At 46.4% G+C, this 21,964-nt stretch overlaps 1 protein-coding gene across 1 annotated transcript in view; it reads right to left on the bottom strand.

Moving 5' to 3' along the window:
* The window catches only part of LOC112238567 (integrin alpha-11-like), a 100,000-nt gene that overhangs the window by 47,859 nt on the left and 30,177 nt on the right, over positions 1-21,964 (bottom strand). The window contains exons 3-11 of the mRNA XM_042316703.1: positions 14,884-14,993; positions 13,714-13,805; positions 13,220-13,334; positions 12,921-13,048; positions 12,574-12,722; positions 12,165-12,309; positions 7,367-7,532; positions 7,173-7,243; positions 2,369-2,513 (exon numbers count right to left, since the gene is read on the bottom strand). Of these exons, the coding sequence (XP_042172637.1) occupies positions 2,369-2,513; positions 7,173-7,243; positions 7,367-7,532; positions 12,165-12,309; positions 12,574-12,722; positions 12,921-13,048; positions 13,220-13,334; positions 13,714-13,805; positions 14,884-14,993 (1,121 nt within the window). The remainder of the gene's footprint in view (positions 1-2,368; positions 2,514-7,172; positions 7,244-7,366; positions 7,533-12,164; positions 12,310-12,573; positions 12,723-12,920; positions 13,049-13,219; positions 13,335-13,713; positions 13,806-14,883; positions 14,994-21,964) is intronic.

The following is a 21,964-nucleotide window of genomic DNA, read 5'->3' on the forward strand; positions in this document are numbered from 1 at the left end:
TAGACTGTAGAGACAGTAAAGATGAAGAGAGAGAGAGGAGATGAGATGGTGAACAGTAGACTGTAGAGACAGTAAAGATGAAGAGAGAGGAGATGAGATGGTGAACAGTAGACTGTAGAGACAGTAAAGATGAAGAGAGAGAGAGGAGATGAGATGGTGAACAGTAGACTGTAGAGGCAGTAAAGATGAAGAGAGAGGAGATGAGATGGTGAACAGTAGACTGTAGAGACAGTAAAGATGAAGAGACAGAGAGAGATGAGATGGGAACAGTAGAGAGACAGTAAAGAGAGAGGCTGAGAGGAGATGAGATGGTGAACAGTAGACTGTAGAGACAGTAAAGCTGAAGAGACAGAGAGGGGACAGTAAAAGAGAGAGGAGATGAGAGAGACAGAAAGAGGACAGAGAGAGAGATGAAGGTCAGAGACTGTAGAGACAGGATGAGGGTCAGAGAGAGGATGAACAGGGACAGAGACAGTAAAGATGAAGAGACAGAGAGGAGATGAGATGGGACAGTAGAGTAGAGATGAGGACAGAGAGAGGATGAGATGGAGTAGAGAGAGGATAAAGATGAAGAGAGAGATGAGGGAGAGTGACAGTAGATGAGAGACAGTAGAAGATGAGGGACAGAGAGAGGAGATGAGATGGACAGTAGAGAGGATGAAGGAGAGAGAGAGGAGATGAGATGGTGAACAGTAGACTGAGAGACAGTAAAGAGGATGAGAGAGAGGAGATGAGATGGTGAACAGTAGGGTAGAGACAGTAAAGATGAGGACAGAGGAGATGAGATGAGTGACAGTAGACTGTAGAGACAGTAAAGATGAAGAGAGAGAGGAGATGGACAGAGAGACTGTAGAGACAGTAAAGAGATGAGATGAGGGACAGAGAGAGGATGAGTAAAGATGAAGACAGAGAGAGAGATGATGGGACAGTAGACTGAGGATAAAGATGAAGGACAGAGAGAGATGAGATGAACAGTAGAGTAGAGACAGTAAACAGAGAGAGGATGATGGGAACAGTAGAGACAGTAAAGATGAAGGACAGAGAGAGGATGAGATGGGACAGTAGAGAGAGACAGGATGAGAGGAGGAGAGAGAGGATAGACTGTAGGACAGTAAAGATGAAGAGAGAGGATGAGGGAACAGAGAGTAGATGATGAAGGACAGAGAGAGGATGATGGGACAGAGAGAGGATAAAGAGGGACAGAGAGAGGATGAGGGACAGAGAGAGGATGAGGGAGAGAGAGAGGATGAGGGACAGAAAGATGAGGAGAGAGGATGAGGGACAGAGAGAGACTGAAGGACAGAGAGAGGCTGAAGGTCAGAGAGAGGATGAGGGTCAGAGAGTGGATGAGGGTCAGAGAGAGGATGAAAGACAGAGAGAGAATGATGGACAGAGAGAGGATGAGGGACAGAGAGAGACAGAAGGACAGGGAAAGGATGAGGAACAGAGAGAGGATGAGGAACAGAGAGAGGATGAGGAACAGAGAGAGGATGAGTAACAGAGAGAGGATGAGTAACAGAGAGAGGATGAAGAACAGAGAGAAGATGAAGGACAGAGAGAGACAGAGGGACAGGGAGAGAGAGGATGAGGACAGAGAGAGGAGGAACAGAGAGAGGATGAACAGACAGAGATGAGGACAGAGAGAGGATGAGGACAGAGAGAGGACAGAGAGAGATGAGAGGACAGAGAGGATGAGGACAGAGGATGAGGACAGGACAGAGAGAGATGAAGGACAGAGAGAGGATGAGGACAGAGAGAGGATGAGGAACAGAGAGGATGAGAGGACATGAGAGGACAGAGAGAGGATGAGGACAGAGAGAGGATGAAGGACAGAGAGAGAGACAGGAAAGGAGAGGAGAGGATGACAGGACAGAGAGAGGATGATGGATGAAGGAACAGAGAGAGGATGAGGACAGAGAGAGGACAGGAGAGGATGAGGACAGAGAGAGGATGAAGGACAGAGAGGATGAGAGGACAGAGAGATGAGGAAGGACAGAGAGAGGATGAGGACAGAGAGAGACAGGACGAAAGGATGAGGAACAGAGAGAGGAGGAACAGAGAGATGAGGAGATCGAGGATGAGGAACAGAGAGAGGATGAGAACAGAGAGAGGATGAGGAACAGAGAGAGGATGAGGAACAGAGAGAGGATGAGTAACAGAGAGAGGATGAGTAACAGAGAGAGGATGAAGAACAGAGAGAAGATGAAGGACAGAGAGAGGATGAAGGACAGAGAGAGGATGAAGGACAGAGAGAGGATGGTGGACAGAGGATGAAGGGCAAAGAGAGGATCAGGGAGAGGAGTCTATAGCTCTACCCAAACCAAACCCCTCTGTGACCAATCCTTTAGATCGTCAATTCCTCCCTCACCTAGGTAGGCGCCGTGGTTCTTCAGCTCCTCTGGGAATTCCTGTGAGTAGGAGGACTTGGGTGGAACCACCTTCCCCTGTCGGGTCTCCTTCAGGACGGCTCCATTCCAGTCGTAGGCCCCCGGTGCCCCCACCAGGATCCCATCCTTTAGGGACAGACAGGAGACAGGCACTTAGTGTGAACATTAAAACATGATTGTAATTGCCATTGGTTCAGCAGGCAATGATGGTTAAATGGAGAAGGTGATGAGTACACAGGATGATGATGATGTGTGTGATAAATACATCCTTTCTCTCTAAATCAAATGTGTGTGTGTGTTTCCCAGTGATTGTATTGCCATTGGTTCAGCAGGCAATGATGGTAAAATGGAGAAGGTGATGAGTACACAGGATGATGATGATGGTGATGATGATAAATACATCCTTTCTCTCTAAATCAAATCATCCTTCCTCACCCTTCCTCCCAGGCTACAATCCCCAGCCTCCCTCCAGTCCCCAGCCTCCCTCCAGTCCCCAGCCTCCCTCCAGTCCCCAGACTCCCTCCAGTCCCCAGTCCCCAGTCCACAGCCTCCCTCCAGTCCCCAGCCTCCCTCCAGTCCCCAGCCTCCCTCCAGTCCCCAGCCTCCTCCAGTCCCCAGCCTCCCAGTCCAGCCTCCCTCCCCAGCCTCCCTCCAGTCCCCAGCCTCCCCCAGTCCCCAGCCTCCCCCTCCCCAGTCCTCCAGTCCCCCTCCCTCCAGTCCCCAGCCTCCCCAGCCAGCCCCTCCAGTCCCCAGCCTCCCTCCAGTCCCCAGCCTCCCTCCAGTCCCCAGACTCCCTCCAGTCCCCAGCCTCCTCCAGTCCCCAGCCTCCCTCCAGTCCCCAGCCTCCCTCCAGTCCCAGCCTCCCTCCAGGCCCCAGCCTCCCTCCAGTCCCCAGCCTCCCTCCAGTCCCCAGCCTCCCTCCAGTCCCCAGCCTCCCTCCAGTCCCCAGTCCCCAGCCTCCCTCCAGTCCCCAGCCTCCCTCCAGTCCCCAGCCTCCTCCAGACTCCCTCCAGTCCCCAGACTCCCTCCAGTCCCCAGACTCCCTCCAGTCCCCAGACTCCCTCCAGTCCCCAGACTCCCTCCAGTCCCCAGACTCCCTCCAGTCCCCAGACTCCAGCAAGGATATTTTTGCAGAAACTTATTAGAGTTTGATGACCGTTCACTCGTTCTGCCAACAACAGCTTAATAAACAATAAATCAGTCAAAACATAAGTCTGCCCACATTCATGATGTTTTCCTTCGTTCTCCTCCCAAATTGATTTAAAAGCCATTGGAGACATTTGAGAGGATAATAAGTTAAGCTTGCATGGGTCCTCTAAATGAATAAAGCGTTGGACAAACGTTCTCTCTCTCTCTCTCACACACACACACACACACACACACACACACACACACACACACACACAGACACATCACACACACAGACACGTGTTCCATCACCTGTATGCACCACACACACACACACACACACACACACACACACACACACACACACACACACACACAGAGACACGTGTTCCATCACCTGTATGCACCACACACACACACACACACACACACACACACAGACACGTGTTCCATCACCTGTATGCACACACACACACACACACACACACACACACACACACACACACACACACACACACACACAGACACGTGTTCCATCACCTGTATGCACACACACACACACACACACACACACACACACACACACACAGACACGTGTTCCATCACCTGTATGCACACACACACACACACACACACACACACACACACACACACACACACACACACGTGTTCCATCACCACATGCACACACACACACACACACACACACACACACACACACACACACACACCACACACACACACACACACACACACACACACACACAGACACGTGTTCCATCACCTGTATGCACCACACAAAGTAATAGGAAAGAATGTTGATGAGAAACGTTACAGGTTCTTCATTATAATATGTTTAGTAGGGGCTATTTTGGGTCTGTGTCATCAAAAAGGACAAAACACTGTCACCAGTAACCAACCAGTAACCAACCAGTAACCAACCAGTGACCAACCAGTAACCAACCAGTAACCAACCAGTAACCAACCAGTGACCAACCAGTGACCAACCAGTAACCAACCAGTAACCAACCAGTAACCAACCAGTAACCAACCAGTGACCAACCAGTAACCAACCAGTGACCAACCAGTAACCAACCAGTAACCAACCAGTAACCAACCAGTGACCAACCAGTAACCAACCAGTAACCAACCAGTAACCAACCAGTGACCAACCAGTAACCAACCAGTAACCAACCAGTAACCAACCAGTGACCAACCAGTGACCAACCAGTAACCAACCAGTAACCAACCAGTAACCAACCAGTAACCAACCAGTAACCAACCAGTAACCAACCAGTAACCACAAGCATGGGAGAAGAAGATGGCATATGGGCTGGCGGTGGACATTTGTTCATCCTACACTGAATACATGTCATTTTTATAATGACAGAGTTCCCCCGAGGCTAATCTAGTCCCTCCTCTGCCACGCATAATATGCAGACGGAACATTTTCCAAAGGTTCGCTACCAGTTAGCATACGACTGACGGAACACTCTTGGACTACTTCTCGACCACTTCCTGGGACATGGAAACGTCTAGGTCGCTGAGCGACTGATTCACAGACTGACCCTCACAGACTGTCAGTTTTTGACAGCTGTGTGGTGCTAGACTCTGTGGGTATCTGTTTTGGTGGTGGTGCATGCTGTTTCCATGGTGATGTAGCCCCAAATAGTCCCCACTATACACCCTTCTTCAGGCTTGTTGAGATCTGAATATATGCAATAAAGACTACCTGGAACATGTCCATTCTCATTGTCCAACCTGCGGCCATTTGCACACACACCTGGGTGTGAAACAATGCCTTATATCTGGGAATCCCTTTTCAACATTATTACTCTGAGTTGGAGGAAGCCATAAACAAACAGATCTCTGGCTAACTGGACTGAACTGGTCTGGGTATGTAGGACTTCAGCAGAATCAAGCTGGCACACTCCACATTCAACAAAACCATCTGGTCTTTTGGGACACTTTTTCTCCTTTATTAAGGCTCCTGAAGTCTTTCCAATAAGTTATCTTACTCTCAACACTCGGGTTGCGTTGGTTGAGAAAGTGCTATCCCTGGAATCCAGCCTTCTGGAGTATGGAATGTCCAGCCATCCCAGTCAACCAGCTGCAGTTTCCCTATTTATTGTTTTAACAAAAAGGGATATATTTATTGTTCCCTCGTCAGCTTGTGCTTCAACTGTGGCGTTGAACTGGAAAATCAAAGCTATTGCATCAGCAAACCTGAATCTGGGACGCAGATGGAGAGAGTAAAAAGAAAGACAACAAATGAAGACTGGTACATGGGGGAGGATGGTGATGAAGCTACAGTAGAAAACAGGAAGACTGGTACATGAGGGAGGATGGTGATGAAGCTACAGTAGAAAACAGGAAGACTGGTACATGAGGGAGGATGGTGATGAAGCTACAGTAGAAAACAGGAAGACTGGTACATGAGGGAGGATGGTGATGAAGCTACAGTAGAAAACAGGAAGACTGGTACATGAGGGAGGATGCTGATGAAGCTACAGTAGAAAACAAGAAGACTGGACTGGTACATGAGGGAGGATGGTGATGAAGCTACAGTAGAAAACAGGAAGACTGGTACATGAGGGAGGATGGTGATGAAGCTACAGTAGAAAACAGGAAGACTGGTACATGAGGGAGGATGGTGATGAAGCTACAGTAGAAAACAGGAAGACTGGTACATGAGGGAGGATGGTGATGAAGCTACAGTAGAAAACAGGAAGACTGGTACATGAGGGAGGATGGTGATGAAGCTACAGTAGAAAACAAGAAGACTGGTACATGGGGGAGGATGGTGATGAAGCTACAGTAGAAAACAGGAAGACTGGTACATGAGGGAGGATGGTGATGAAGCTACAGTAGAAAACAGGAAGACTGGTACATGAGGGAGGATGGTGATGAAGCTACAGTAGAAAACAGGAAGACTGGTACATGAGGGAGGATGGTGATGAAGCTACAGTAGAAAGCAGGAAGACTGGTACATGAGGGAGGATGGTGATGAAGCTACAGTAGAAAGCAGGAAGACTGGTACATGAGGGAGGATGGTGATGAAGCTACAGTAGAAAGCAGGAGTTGGACAGACACTTGCGGATACCTCTCCAGCTGTGTCAAGCCCAAAGCCAACACACCGCCCCTGTCAGGTCTGAATGCAACCAAAACTTCCAGGAAAGACACCCCAACATCTTTTAAGGGGCGGCAGGTAGCCTAGTGGTTACAGCGTTGGACTCGTAACTGAAAGGTTGCAAGAATCCCCAAGCTGACAAGGTAAAAATCTGTCTTTCTGCCCCTGAACAAGGCAGTTAACCCACTGTTCCTAGGCCGTTATTGAAAATAAGAATTTGTTCTTACTTGCCTAGTTACATAAAGGTAAAATAAAATAAAAACTCTCTGGTGAGATGTTCTTTCAGCCTTCTCTGCTACGCTATGACCCCCTGGGGACTTCAGAGTGTCTTATTTGCACCTCTGGAAGGTCAAAGTGGAACAATGACTGTCGTCAGTGAGGGGTTCCTTAATCAGGATGACCTCAGCATCACAGCAGGCCCCCCAGGAACCTGGAGAGTGAGGGATGGGAGGGTGGAAACCTGTCAGGAGTAGGAGAGAGGTGTGTGTGTGTGGGGGGGGTATACTGGCAGCAGTGGTGAGACTCACCTCCACGAAGTGTGAAGAGAAGCCAGCCTGAGACATCTGGAGGCCGAAGGCTGTCCCGTTCTTACTGGTCCCTGTAGAGGAAGACCAGGTGAGTTCAGCAGGAGGAATTATTTTCTTTGAGAACAGGAAAAGGAAATGAGTTGGGTCTAGTTTGTGGTTTACAGATGGCTGTTTTACAGCATTATATGGAATACCTTCCAAACTGAAGATCCTATCCCCAAGCGCGTCCACAATGTCCTTCAAGGCAGACTCATCAGTCACCTTGAAGAAGTGCTTGTCATCGGGGTCACTAGCGATATACTTGATTTCATTCAGGAATGCCTCTGGGTTGATTCCACGCCGGTTGTAGTAGCCAAGCACCTGGTGACAACCAGACAGAGACATCACCAGACTGTGTTGTAGACTGCCCTACTATAGAGCCATCTCACTTATGAACTGTGACTCAACAATCCCTTTGCCCACACAAACCAAGAGGGAAACTGGCAGACTTTAGATAGACTGAGAAGTTTAACCAGAGAAGGACGGTTCCAACTTCCAATCCTTTGGTGGATTGTGTCCCTGCTGCCTGCTGTCACAAATTCCAGCTGTCAGCAACCAAATGAACTCAGCACCTCCCTTCTCTTCTTAGATGCCCATGGCCTGGTTTGACTGGGCCCTTCACCTCATCATCTATGGGCTGAATACGCTCAGGAGAACCCCATGCCAAAGCGGGCTTAACCAAAGTGTTCTGTGGGCTTGGAAAGATCATTCACACCTTCAACCACTTGGCTGGCTGTGTATATACATTTTGAGAGGGCACTAAACCGTTTAGGCTCTGTCTAATACCCTGACAACACCGCTCTGTCGGGTGCACAAAATACATTTAGAAATCTATGTTATTCAATTATTGCACCCACACTGTTCGCGCGCGTCAACCAGTCTGCTTTGCCAAGGGCTAAAATAGAACTCCTTTCTATGTCTGAAGCAGATCGCGCTGCAAGTCCTGCCTCTCCCATCTCCTCATTGGTTTATAGAAGCAGGTACCCATGTACCATCTCCTCATTGGTTATACCCACGTGAGTGACTGAAAGACGAACGAGGTCGGTGGCGGTAACGCACCTAATGTATGAAAGTTGCCAATCGCAATGTAAAGTCAAGAGAAGAAAAAGCCTAGAAGGAGGAGAAATGACTAGAAAAGAGTCGGTTGACTGTTTTATGTGTGGATTAATTGTCGGAGTAGAGGACCTTGTGCATGTCAGGTAAAATAACAACTCAATGTTTATATCCCAGGACAAATTAGCTAGCAACAGCAAGCTAGCTAAATAGGACAACTTAGCTACCAAGTGGAAGCTAGCTAGTTAAATAGGACAACTTACCTACCAAGTGGAAGCTAGCTAGTTAAATAGGACAACTTACCTACCAAGTGGAAGCTAGCTAGTTAAATAGGACAACTTACCTACCAAGTGGAAGCTAGCTAGTTAAATAGGACAACTTACCTACCAAGTGGAAGCTAGCTAGTTAAATTGCCATAAAGGTTTAATGCTTTTCGACCTGTCCCCAGTGTTTGCTTTGATATTTTAACCTGCGTGTCGTGATCGCGTTTTGTGTAGGGGGACAAAATACATTGATGCACGATGGCACACGCGCGCAGACGGTTTGGGTTCCTTGTAAACCTCTGTACTCTTTGGAGCACTGGTGAAGCTCAAATCACACCTGTGAAGTCACATCCCAATGTGTGTTGAAAGTGTACATGTCCCAAACCATAAAAAAATAACATTGTACTACAGTAACTGTAGCCACCTTGTCATTATGGAGGCACGAAGCAGTATTATGGTAGTTAGTTGAAGAGAGTAGAAGAAGCAGCTGACTAACTGTAAATACATTTAACAACTGTGGCAATTCTACTTTCTATATGTCAGTTAAACAGTACTACATAGAGCCATGACCACATGGAACTCTATTCCACATCAAGTAACTCATGCAAGCAGTACAATTGAATTTAAAAATACACCTTATGGAACATTGGGGACTGTGAAGCAACACAAACATAGGCACAGACACATGGATACACACACAATAACATGCGCACTATACACACACGTACACATAGATTTTGTGTTGTAGATATGTGGTAGTAGAGTAGGGGCCTGAGGACACACACTTAATGTGTTGTGAAATCTGTTGTAAATGCATTGTAATGTTTTTGAAATTGTTTAACCGCCTTAATTTAGCTTGACTCCAGGTAGAGTAGATGCTTCCTTGGCAGCAGCTAATGGAGATCCATAATAAATAACATCATACAAATGTTAGCTAGCTAGTTAAATGTGAGGTGGAAAAATTCACTTACTATCAGTTAGCTAGTTAGTTACCTCTCCTTCTCTATTTACTAGCTACCGTAACATTACCTCATGCTGTCTCCAGTTCACATTTAGTGGTTTATGACATTTTGATCACTTCTGGACATTAGAGCAACGGCAGTGGAAAAACCTAAACAAGGGAGAGAGGACAGGAAGTAGACAGAGACGGTGACTCACAGTGATGGTGTAACAGGAGAGAGGACAGGAAGTAGACAGAGACGGTGACTCACAGTGATGGTGTAACAGGAAAGAGGACAGGAAGTAGACAGAGACGGTGACTCACAGTGATGGTGTAGCAGGAGAGAGGACAGGAAGTAGACAGAGACGGTGACTCACAGTGATGATGTAGCAGGAGAGAGGACAGGAAGTAGACAGAGACGGTGACTCACAGTGATGATGTAGCAGGAGAGAGGACAGGAAGTAGACAGAGACGGTGACTCACAGTGATGGTGTAGCAGGAGAGAGGACAGGAAGTAGACAGAGACGGTGACTCACAGTGATGATGTAGCAGGAGAGAGGACAGGAAGTAGACAGAGACGGTGACTCACAGTGATGGTGTAGCAGGAGAGAGGACAGGAAGTAGACAGAGACGGTGACTCACAGTGATGGTGTAGCAGGAGAGAGGACAGGAAGTAGACAGAGACGGTGACTCAGTGACAGTGATGACTCACAGTGATGTAAGCAGGAGAGAGGACAGGAAGTAGACAGAGACGGTGACTCACAGTGATGGTGTAGCAGGAGAGAGGACAGGAAGTAGACAGAGACGGTGACTCACAGTGATGGTGTAGGACAGGAGTGAGACAGGAGAGAGGACAGGAAGAGACAGAGACGGTGACTCACAGTGATGGTGTAGCAGGAGAGAGGACAGGAAGTAGACAGATGACTCACAGTGATGGTGACAGGAGAGGACAGGAAGTGACTCACAGTGATGGTGTAGCAGTGATGGTGAGGAGAGAGGACAGGAAGTAGACAGAGACGGTGACTCACAGTGATGGTGTAGCAGGAGAGAGGACAGGAAGTAGACAGAGACGGTGACTCACAGTGATGGTGTAGCAGGAGAGAGGACAGGAGGAGACAGAGACGGTGACTCACAGTGATGGTGTAGCAGGAGAGAGGACAGGAAGGAGACAGAGACGGTGACTCACAGTGATGGTGTAGCAGGAGAGAGGAGGACAGGAAGTGAGACAGAGACGGTGACTCACAGTGATGGTGTAGCAGGAGAGAGGACAGAAGAGACAGAGACGGATGACTCACAGTGATGATGTAGCAGGAGAGAGGACAGGGAGACAGAGACGGTGACTCACAGTGATGGTGTAGCAGGAGAGAGGACAGGAAGTAGACAGAGAGGTGACTCACAGTGATGGTGTAGCAGAGAGACAGGAGAGACAGAGAGGATGACTCACAGTGATGGTGTAGCAGGAGAGAGGAAGGAGACAGAGAGGATGACAGTGATGGTGTAGCAGGAGAGAGAGAGACAGAGAGGTGACTCACAGTGTGATGATGACTCACAGTGATGATGTAGCAGGAGAGAGGACAGGGAGACAGAGAGGATGACTCACAGTGATGATGTAGCAGGAGAGAGGACAGGGAGGAGACAGAGAGGATGACTCACAGTGATGATGTAGCAGGAGAGAGGAAGGAGACAGAGAGGATGACTCACAGTGATGGATGACTGACAGTGATGATGTAGCAGGAGAGAGGACAGGGGAGTGACTCACAGTGATGATGTAGCAGGAGAGACAGGAAGGAGACAGAGAGGATGACTCACAGTGATGGTGTAGCAGGAGAGAGGAAGGAGACAGAGAGGTGACTCACAGTGATGATGTAGCAGGAGAGAGGAAGGAGACAGAGAGGATGACTCACAGTGATGATGTAGCAGGAGAGAGGACAGGGAGGAGACAGAGAGGATGACTCACAGTGATGGTGTAGCAAGGAGAGAGAGGAAGGAGACAGAGAGGATGACTCACAGTGATGAGTGTAGCAGGAGAGAGGAAGGAGACAGAGAGGATGACTCACAGTGATGGTGTAGCAGGAGAGGAGACAGACAGGGACTCACAGTGATGATGACAGGAGAGAGGACAGGAGACAGAGAGGATGACTCACAGTGATGATGTAGCAGGAGAGAGGACAGGGAGGAGACAGAGAGGATGACTCACAGTGATGATGTAGCAGGAGAGAGGAAGGAGACAGAGAGGGTGACTCACAGTGATGATGTAGCAGGAGAGAGGAAGGAGACAGAGAGGATGACTCACAGTGATGGTGTAGCAGGAGAGAGGAAGGAGACAGAGAGGGTGACTCACAGTGATGATGTAGCAGGAGAGAGGACAGGGAGGAGACAGAGAGGATGACTCACAGTGATGGTGTAGCAGGAGAGAGGAAGGAGACAGAGAGGGTGACTCACAGTGATGGTGTAGCAGGAGAGAGGACAGGGAGGAGACAGAGAGGATGACTCACAGAGATGATGTAGCAGGAGAGAGGAAGGAGACAGAGAGGATGACTCACAGTGATGATGTACCATGAGAGAGGACAGGGAGGAGACAGAGAGGATGACTCACAGTGATGATGTAGCAGGAGAGAGGACAGGGAGGAGACAGAGAGGATGACTCACAGCGATGGTGTAGCAGGAGAGAGGAAGGAGACAGAGAGGGTGACTCACAGCGATGGCATAGCGGGTGATGCCATCCTTCTCGCTGTCCTCGATGGCCTGTTGAAGGTCAGGGCTGTCATGTGACTCCCCGTCAGTGATCACGATCATCACCTTCTTGGCTCCTCGTCGGGCTCCTCGTTTGAATGCTTCTGAGCTGTGGCATGTGATTTATTCAACTCATATTTGAAAGGTTCAAAGTTTACAGCCAAAAAGTGGGATTTGAGTAATAACCCAGAATAAGGTAACAAAGACAGTATTTTATAGTCTTCTATTACTATTACCTAGTGTCATTTACAATAATTTCCTGTATGTCATTATAGTTGTACTTGTTGTGAGATACAATAGACAGCTTCCAATACTATACTGATTCATTATTAGGGATTTTGCTGGTTGTTTCATATCAGTTAGGGAGTTTTACCGAGCGACGTTGATGCCGAGTGCCGTGTTGGTTTCCTCTCCACCTCTCTGATGGATGTTGCTTGCTCTCTTCACCACCTCCTCCACCGACTTGTAGTCATTCAGATGGAACTCGTGCACCACCTTCTCCCCATACTGCACCACTCCAACCTGAACCATATCACACACATACATCATAACAGGTCTGGAGGGACAAATCACGTCTGGTTTTTCATTCTACTAATCATCAACATGGACTCAGACAACATCATCCTTTGACACTCCAGACTTTGAGTTGAATCATGAAAACTGGGGCATAACAGGCAATTCAACCAGGTTAGCCAGAGCGACACATTTCCCATAACTCACCTGTATCTGGCCTGGTCCAATGTAGAACTTCTGTAGAATGTTGATAAGAAAGGCTTGCACCTCCGTCCAGGGGTAGATGGAGTTGGAACCATCCAGAACGATCACTATATCCATGTAGGTCTCACACCCTAGCAGAGGAAGACACACAATAATGTCTGAACTGCACCATCAATGCAACCTTTATGGTTGAGCAATGGCAAACAGTCTAATGCATCAATAATAATCAATAATGACTTGTACTTATGGAAGAAGATCCATAAAACATTGCCAAACAGGAAAGGGGCGTGCTCTGTATTTACTCTGGAAGGCTGGAGCTATGGTTTTGGAGAATTTGAAGCTGGCGTTGACTCGAGAGCATATCCCAGTGCTGTAGTATGAGCTGCCACACTCATAGGACCACAGGGGTCCACAGACCTATACAACACACAAGAAAACACATTCAGCACTCAGCACAGCATGAATGAGACATGTACCGTGGGCCTACGTTGGATGAAAAGGTCATCACAAAAACTAAATGTGGTTCTTCACCACAGGAGGTTGGTGACACCTTAATTGGGGAGGATGGGCTCGTGGTAATGGCTGGAGTGGAATAGGTGGAATGGTATCACATACATCACACCCATGGTTTAATGCCATTCCATTGGCTCCGTTCCAGCCATTACTATGAGCCGTTCCCCTCTCAGCAGCCTCCGCTGTTCTTCACAAACACCTGAAACTGACCACCAAGTTAGTCTCTGTGGAAACCACACATAATGACACTATACTTTTGATAGACTGGGTGTTCATCACTAACCACAAAGCTGTTGTCTTTGGGGTTGGTTGTCAGCGTCATCCCCAGCCTCATCTTGTCTTTTCGCTCGGCGACATTAGTCAGAGAAATCCTTCCTTGAGGAACAAGAAAAGACAGAGTCAAAGAAATAACAATGTTTATTCTAACAGTTTGATGTCTCTACAGATTTTGAAGACTTTTGCGTATATTTTTCACTTCTGCTATGTACCTGCGGGCAAGTCGCTTCACAAGCTTCTGCAAACCCAAATGACTACACATGGCAGTTAAGAAGATGATACCAAATCTCCCAACTAAAGGACGAGACACCTGTGCTTTGAGGCAGGGTGCAGAGCATGTTACTACAGTGGGCTAAATCAGGGTCACACACAGCATTTCTTGGTAGTCTTAAACAAATCTAGTCTGAAACAAAAGTAGACACTTCACACATGGTTATTGGCTTAAAAGAAGACACCTGTACCGTGTCAGATATAGAGTTGAAATGTCTTTGCACCCCAACATGACACTTTATATACATCACAGAAGACTGAAATATAATAAAACAGCAGATTTTCAGCAGGTTTTTAAAAATAATGTTTATTAATTATGAAATGATGAGAAATATGAACCACATTCCACCCGTGAGGCCATTAGAAAGGTGATTTGATCATTTGACTGCAGGAAAGGTCCACCCGTGAGGCCATTAGAAAGGCGATTTGATCATTTGACTGCAGGAAAGGTCCACCCGTGAGGCCATTAGAAAGGTGATTTGATCATTTGACTGCAGGAAAGGAGCTTCTGGGAACTAGGTTTGTTACACTTGTCAAGCCAGGAGCAGCAGTGTCTACACCATACAATATCTGCCAGCTAGTTCACACATCTCGCTGTGTCTCTTTGTACAACACAGTGCTGATAGGTCTCATCTAAGGAAACATGTGGATGTGTGGCGTGATGCCTAGGAGGATGTGGATGTGGAAATGTACATAAACTATTAAAGGTGGAATGAACAGCATGGTTCCCAGATTCCACTCTCACACAACCTATGAACACACATCTAATGGCTACAACACACACACACACTCTAATGGCTACAACACACACACACACTCTAATGGCTACAACACACACACACACATCAGTCTCATGAGGCACAGTAGGCACATGTCAAGTCTGTGAGAGTTGATAGTTCTACTGTACCTAGGTTGAGTTTGGAGCAGCTGCCATTGGACCGTTTTCCCAATGGGCATTTGTACACATCCCCTGTCTGGTGGTGACCATTGGTTTCATATGGAGCTCCCACCAATAACCTGTGAGACATAAAACAAGACAGTTGAAATCCCCCCAAAATGAATTGCATATTATAATTGTTTTGTATTAATAGTATTTGTTGTGACATTGTAAAAACATAGTGATAACATTGAAGGCACTTCTCCTAAATAATGGTGTGAAAGAGATGGCTTTAAACTCTGCTACGCCGATTTATCTGACTGGAATGTCTTTGCTAACTCAACAAACACACACCCAGTGAGTATCAGAGCAGGTATTTGAAACACGCGTGAACTTCCTTGTTTGTGACTGGCTGTGTTCCTGTGGGAGCATGTTGACTTCTCCCCTGACCCCAGACTGACACGCACATAAACACACTGGTCTATAAACACTGTATCCACTCCACATTGACCCTGGGAAGATTCTGTCTCTCTGTCTCTCTCTCTCTCACACACACACACACACACACACACACACACACACACACAGAGAGAGAGAGAAAAAGAGATAGAGATCGCAAAAGGTAGATAGAGAAAGAAAGGAGAGCGGGACATTGTGATATCGGCGAGCATGCTGACTGAATCAATTGAAATACCCAATGAGGAGGCATTTCACCATGAGACAATACAGGACGGGTCACCATGAGTTCTCCTTGGCTGAAACACAAGCAGGCTCAGAGTCCTTTGGTCATGACGTAGAGCTCAGGGGGAGACAGTTTGTCACTCCACTTTGGGGTTGTACATCAGTGTCAGGTCACGATGCTCTTGTAAATGTCATAGATGTCAGTGAAGGCTTTCAATGACTTAATGTGTTGGAGCATTTAAAACACTCTGTGTTTACATCAGGCTGAACAGATAAAAGCCTCCTGAAGTATCTGAGATAGAAGGGCTTTTTGTATTCTTGGGTAGGAACAAGAGACTTTTTCCAAGACGTTTATGTGACAGGATGAAAACATAAAACACAGAGGTGTTTTCTTGATTATGTCTTGACCTTTCACCTTGTAACACAATGTCTTGGTACAGGAAGTTCTTCCAGGTGATGACAAACTTCACCTGATACTTCTCATACATAAACACAGATCTCCTCAAAGTTTAGCACATGATATCTTTAGATCAGACACCAACACATAATTACCATCATGCAATATATTGTTATATTGTTTTACAAGAGCTTCTGTTAATAACCTAAGCTGTCAACACAAGAAACATATGTAGCCTAAAACAAATCAAATCCAAATCAGATCAAATTGTACTTGCTACATGTGCCGAATACAACTGTTGGTTGTAGACCTTACAGTGAAATGCTTATTTACTACAAGCCCTTAACCAACAATGCAGTTTTAAGAAAATACCTAAAAAAAGTAACAACTAAAAGTAACAAATAATTAAAGAGCAGCAGTAAAATAAAACTAGGCTATAAACAGGGGGTACCGGTACAGAGTCAATGTGCGGGGGCACCGGTTAGTCAAGGTAATTGAGGTAATATGTACATGTTGGTAGAGTTATTAAAGTGACTATGCATAGATAATAACAGAGAGTAGGGGGGGGGGGCAATGCAAATAGCCTGGGCAGCCATTTGATTAGATGTTCAGAGGGTAGAAGCTGTTTAGAAGCCTCTTGGACCTAGACTTGGCGCTCCGGTACCACTTGCCGTGCGGTAACAGAGAGAACAATCTATGACTAGGGTGGCTGTAGTCTTTGACAATTTTTAGGGCCTTCCTCTGATGTACTGGGCTGTACACACTACCCTCTGTAGTGCCTTGCAGTCGGAGGCAGAGCCGTTGCCATACCAGGCAGTGATGTACTGGGCTGTACACAATACCCTCTGTAGTGCCATGCTGTCGGAGGCCAAGCAGTTGCCATACCAGGCAGTGCTGCAACCCGTCAGGATGCTCTCGATGGTGCAATTGTAGAAACTTTTGAGGATCTGAGGACCCATGTCAAATCTTTTCAGACTCCTGACGGGGAATAGGTTTTGTCGTGCCCTCTTCACGACTGTCTTGGTGTGCTTGGACCATGTTAGGACGCCAAGGAACTTGAAGCTCTCAACCTGCTCCACTACAGCCCCGTCGATGAGAATGGGGACGTGCTCGGTCCTCCTTTTTCTGTAGTCCACACTAATCTCCTTTGTCTTTATCACGTTGAGGGAGAGGTTGTTGTACTTGCACCACACGGTCAGGTCTCTGAACTCCTCCCTAAAGGCTGTCTCATCGTTGTCGGTGATCAGGCCTACCACTGTTGTGTCTGCAAACTTAATGATGGTGTTGGAGTTGTGCCTGGCCGTGCCTGACCGTGCAGTCATGAGTGAACAGGGAGGACAGGAAGGAACTGAGCACGCACCCTTGAGGGGCCCCCGTGTTGAGGATCAGCATGGCAGATGTGTTGTTACCTACCCTTACCACCTGGGTTACTCAGGATAGTGGCATGCACATGAGCAATTCACTCACCAGGTCAGAGGTGTTCCAAAGGGAAGGGACCACATTTACATTTAACATTTACATGTTAGTCATTTAGCAGGCGCTCTTATCCAATTAGGGTTAAGTGCCTTGCTCAAGGGCACATCGGTAGATTTGACCCGCTAGGCTACTTGCCAACACTTGACACTCCTTAATAGCAAAACCAGACCTCCATCAATTTACTGCCTTGAGTTATGGGTCAACCACACAAACCTCTGTAGTTTTAAAACATGTCTCCTTCACATTGTTCCTATGAGGTAACATTTTTAGTGGTGTGGTATACATAGGTATGGTATAATGGTTACCTAAACAAAACATGACACTTGACATGAACATCCTTGGTCATCTAAAACTACTATGATAGGTTTCTTGAGATTATGACATCATACAATATTCAAGTAGTAAACTGGTGTTATGTTCCCCAGTTTCTGTTATGGGTTTGTATGTGTTTGAATGTGTGTATTTCTGGAAATGGCTTCCTGAAGTCCAAAGCAGCTGATTCGTCGGCCCCATTTCAGATTGGTACTCTGACCCCGCCCTGTCGTCAGGAGATACAGCTGTCTGTGATTACCAACTCCTTCTGCAGCTTGAAAAGCCAGTGTTCCTTTGTCAGGAAGCAGGAGCTTCTTGGATGTCCTGTGTTGGATGTTGTGCAGAGACAGTTTAGTGGGAAGTATTTTGTAGCTGCTACTTCTGAGGTATGTGTGTGTCAACAGGACTGTGTTTTTGATTATTGAACTTGTTCACTCTAAGTTTGTATTGTTCTGTTTAGTTTGTTCCCAGGGGGGAGGCACCTTGGCAGTGCTTAGGCAAGAGGCCTGTGGTCATATACCCGTGTTAAGAAAATAAATTCCCAGTAAACTGTAATATTCTGTCATCCTTACTCGCACCTACAATCACATACCTAGTTGAGTGTAGCAGGGTGTTGTGTTCCCTCCAAGAGGCGTGCGTAACACTGATATCATAAGTGCAGGTCATGTCAACTGAAACAGAAGCGTTGTATGTCACTGAATGTTTGGATAAGGTACCTTACTAGCACTGACTTTTCTGATAGCTACTTTATTGTGGAAAAATGTATACTGAACAAAAAATATAAACGCAACTTGTAAAATGTTGGTCCCGTGTTACGTGAGCTGAAAATAATTATCCCAGAAATGTTCCATACGCGCAAAGTTTATTTCTCTCAAATTTTGTGCGTAAATTTGTTTACATCCCTTTTAGTGAGCGTTTTTCCTTTGCCAAGATGTGGCATATGAAGAGGTTAAACAGCACGATCATTACATAAGTGCAACTTGTGCTGGGGACAATAAATGGCCACTCTAAAATGTGCAGTTTTGTCACACAACACAATGCCACAGATGTCTCAAGATTTGAGGGAGCATGCAATTGGAATGTTGACTGCAGGAATGTCCACCAGAGCTGTTACAAGTGAATTGAATGTTAATTTCTCTACTATAAGCCACCTCCAGCGTCATTTTAGAGAATTTGTCAGTACGTCCAACCGGCCTCACAACTGCAGACCACGTGTAACCATGCCAACCCAGGACCTCCACATCCTGCTTCTTCACCTGTGGGATCATCTGTGACTGGACAGCTGATGAAAATGAGTATATCTGTAATAAAGCCATTTTATTTATTGTGGGGGAATAACTTGTTTTGATTGGCTGGGCCTGGCTCCCCAATGGGTGGGCCTATACCCTCCCTTCCCTACCCATGCCGCCACTCCTACCCAGATTAGTGACTCATGAATTTATTTTAATTGACTGATTTCCGTATATGAACTGTAACTCAGTAAAATTGTTGCATGTTGCATTTATATTTTTGTTCAGTATACTTACTCTGACTGAGGTATGTGGTTGTCACACCTAGCTGTCATATAATGAATGCACTAACTGTAAGATGCTCTAGATAAGTCATTTAGCAGACTCTCTTAATGTAGAATGTAGGAAAATGTTTGTAGGAAATGTCGAGAAATATGACTCAAATCTGAAAGATTGCTCAGCTTCCTTCAAAAACGATCACATTTTCCAAGTGTATTTATTTGTATTGAGAAGAGAGAGAGAGATAAATGTGCAACAATTCAGATCCTGGCCAAGGAATGAAGCTGTTAACTGGGCTGCACATGCAGTGTATGGCAGCCAGGCTGAGACACAAACTAGTGGCGAGGGGACTGCGTCTGGGATCAACTGTCCAAGTCTCACAGACTCTGGAAATGATTTTCACCTCGAGCTCCAGCAGTGCTCATATTTTCATAGCTATTAATATCATGATTATTGCTGAGATTACTGCTGTCCTCTGGCACGGTGTGATACTGTAGACTGGGAAAGTTCAGGCTGGGACACAGCTACCTTCAGAGAAATGGGACCCATTGTTTCCCTTTGACTTGAAGGTCTCCTTTAACTCCCAGTCAGTTTCATGAAGAGCTGTTAAAACAATCATGGCTGAACATCCATTAAGGTCAGCCATGTAGCATCATTGAGGATAGGGTAATGCTGGTATAAACAAAATAACCTGACCCTAAATGGACACCAGGACGTACTCTCTCACAGTTACTGAGGAAAGCAGGATTTGGGGGTTGTGGAAGCGACATACCAGAGCCGAAGACATTAATGCGCTAATATCTTTCACGTTTAGAGGAGGAAGGAGAGACGTTTATGCTACGAAACCGTACCTCTGCCCTTAACACGAGACTGCGTGCAACTTCAATGACATTGCTCTCTCATCACATTCCATGTGTGTATGTAGACAGGATCTGAACGGCTTTGGTCCAAATTTGCCAATCCCAAAAGTATTCAGCAACTTGCACTCTATGTTTCATAAGAGCTCTGTCAAGTCATTACATAACCGAATAACTCTGCGGTAAAATTAGCATCTTTCAACCAAGATGTCCAGACCAACTTTAAGCAAAGAGGACATACGATACATAGGTTTCCCAGAACCAGATTAAGCATAGTCCTGGACCTAACAGCTTGCTCAACGTATAATATTGCAGAAGGTTCATAGCGTTCACACAATGCAGGCGTCAAAAACCATACAGTATACTCGTGTTTGTCAAGCCTTTAGTCTTGTCCTTCAGCTTCAACAGTGTCAGGTTCAACTTTCAATGAAAGCTGAAGGTTCAGGTAACAGGCAATAGTATTTCAACTGAACCGCTGAGGATTGGCTGTGGATTGGCTGAGGAACGGCTGAGGAGCACCTGAGGAAAAGCTGAAGAACTTCTTAGACTCCCTGCCTCTCCAAGTGTTGCGTGACCTTTGACCACGCCAAGGTGAAATGTCAAGTCTCAGCTGGAGCGACCCTGTTTCCATGGCAGGAAAACAAACAGAAAGAAGTGAGAGTGGGAGGTATGGAGGCGTAGAGGAGAAACTGGTGCGTGTGCCCATTTATCCCCGCAGTGCTCTCACATGGGGCTCGTCTTCAAACAGTCCTGGACGGACACGTGGGACAAACAGGCATTCTTGAAATGGCGACCTTTCCTCAAGTTAACAGTGTATTTTAACTAGATACTGAATTATGGAGGGTCATTATAAGCGTTCAGCTACATTGTTTTCCAAATCATGTGATTTGCCACATGATGGTTTCCCCTCAAGGACTTTCAATTTGGGGGAGCATTCAAAGGAATTTAAATTGTAACAATTACTGACATTGCCCATAAGCCTCTGTGCCAAATACCACAGCTCTTGTCGACTTTTTCCAGTCTTACAAAGAGCTGTCTGATTTTCTTGAAAGCTCAGCTTGGTATTTGGATAGGAACAACATCACAGTTTCACTCAGCTTGAAAATGACCATAAACGAGCCTTTTTACGACCCAGAAAGTTCAGAGATTGCCTTCCTGAGGACTAACAGTAGAAAATAGCACTACCTGATCTCTACAGTATGTGCCAGTAGACTGGCTTGAGCAAGTACTCATCTTGGGACAATGCAATAAAGTGTCTATGGAACAATGGGTTTTCTGTGAAGTTTCTGTGGAAAGAAAGCATGGCCTCTTACAGTATCTTGGGAATCTTCATAGCGCATCTGCTGACTTCAGTTTTTTTTCAGTCTATAGTTTCCTGAGAAAGTGATATAACACAGAGGATATTTTGCCATATCGACTCTTTCTCACCTAGTCCAAGCAGTTGCTTATCATCAACAGATAGTTTGTTGATAGTGTGACCATCTGTGGAGTATCTATATGAGACTATCCACATAAAGTGGGACCTTCTCTTTCCACAAGTCTTTTAACCTTACAATGAACGTACACTAAAGTGTTGAGGCATCCTTCAAACGTCAATTGACAGGTGCTGTCCTTGTTTGCCAAACAGACACACAGACACACAGACAGACAGACATAGACAGCCAGCCAGCCAGCCAGACACATAAACAGACACACAGACAATGTACACAGTGACACCTATAAGAACAGTGAAAGTCTCACGTCTTAGGTCACCCACGGTGCCACAGCGTTCCACAAAAGTGTCATGACATTGGTGAACACACGCGGTTCTCCAACGGGTAGCCGTCTGCTACATCAAAGACACATGTCAACATTGAAAAAAACTCAACTTCAGTACCCCT

The sequence above is a fragment of the Oncorhynchus tshawytscha genome, unplaced genomic scaffold (genome assembly GCF_018296145.1).
Source record: "Oncorhynchus tshawytscha isolate Ot180627B unplaced genomic scaffold, Otsh_v2.0 Un_contig_2082_pilon_pilon, whole genome shotgun sequence".
Taxonomy (NCBI): domain Eukaryota; kingdom Metazoa; phylum Chordata; class Actinopteri; order Salmoniformes; family Salmonidae; genus Oncorhynchus; species Oncorhynchus tshawytscha.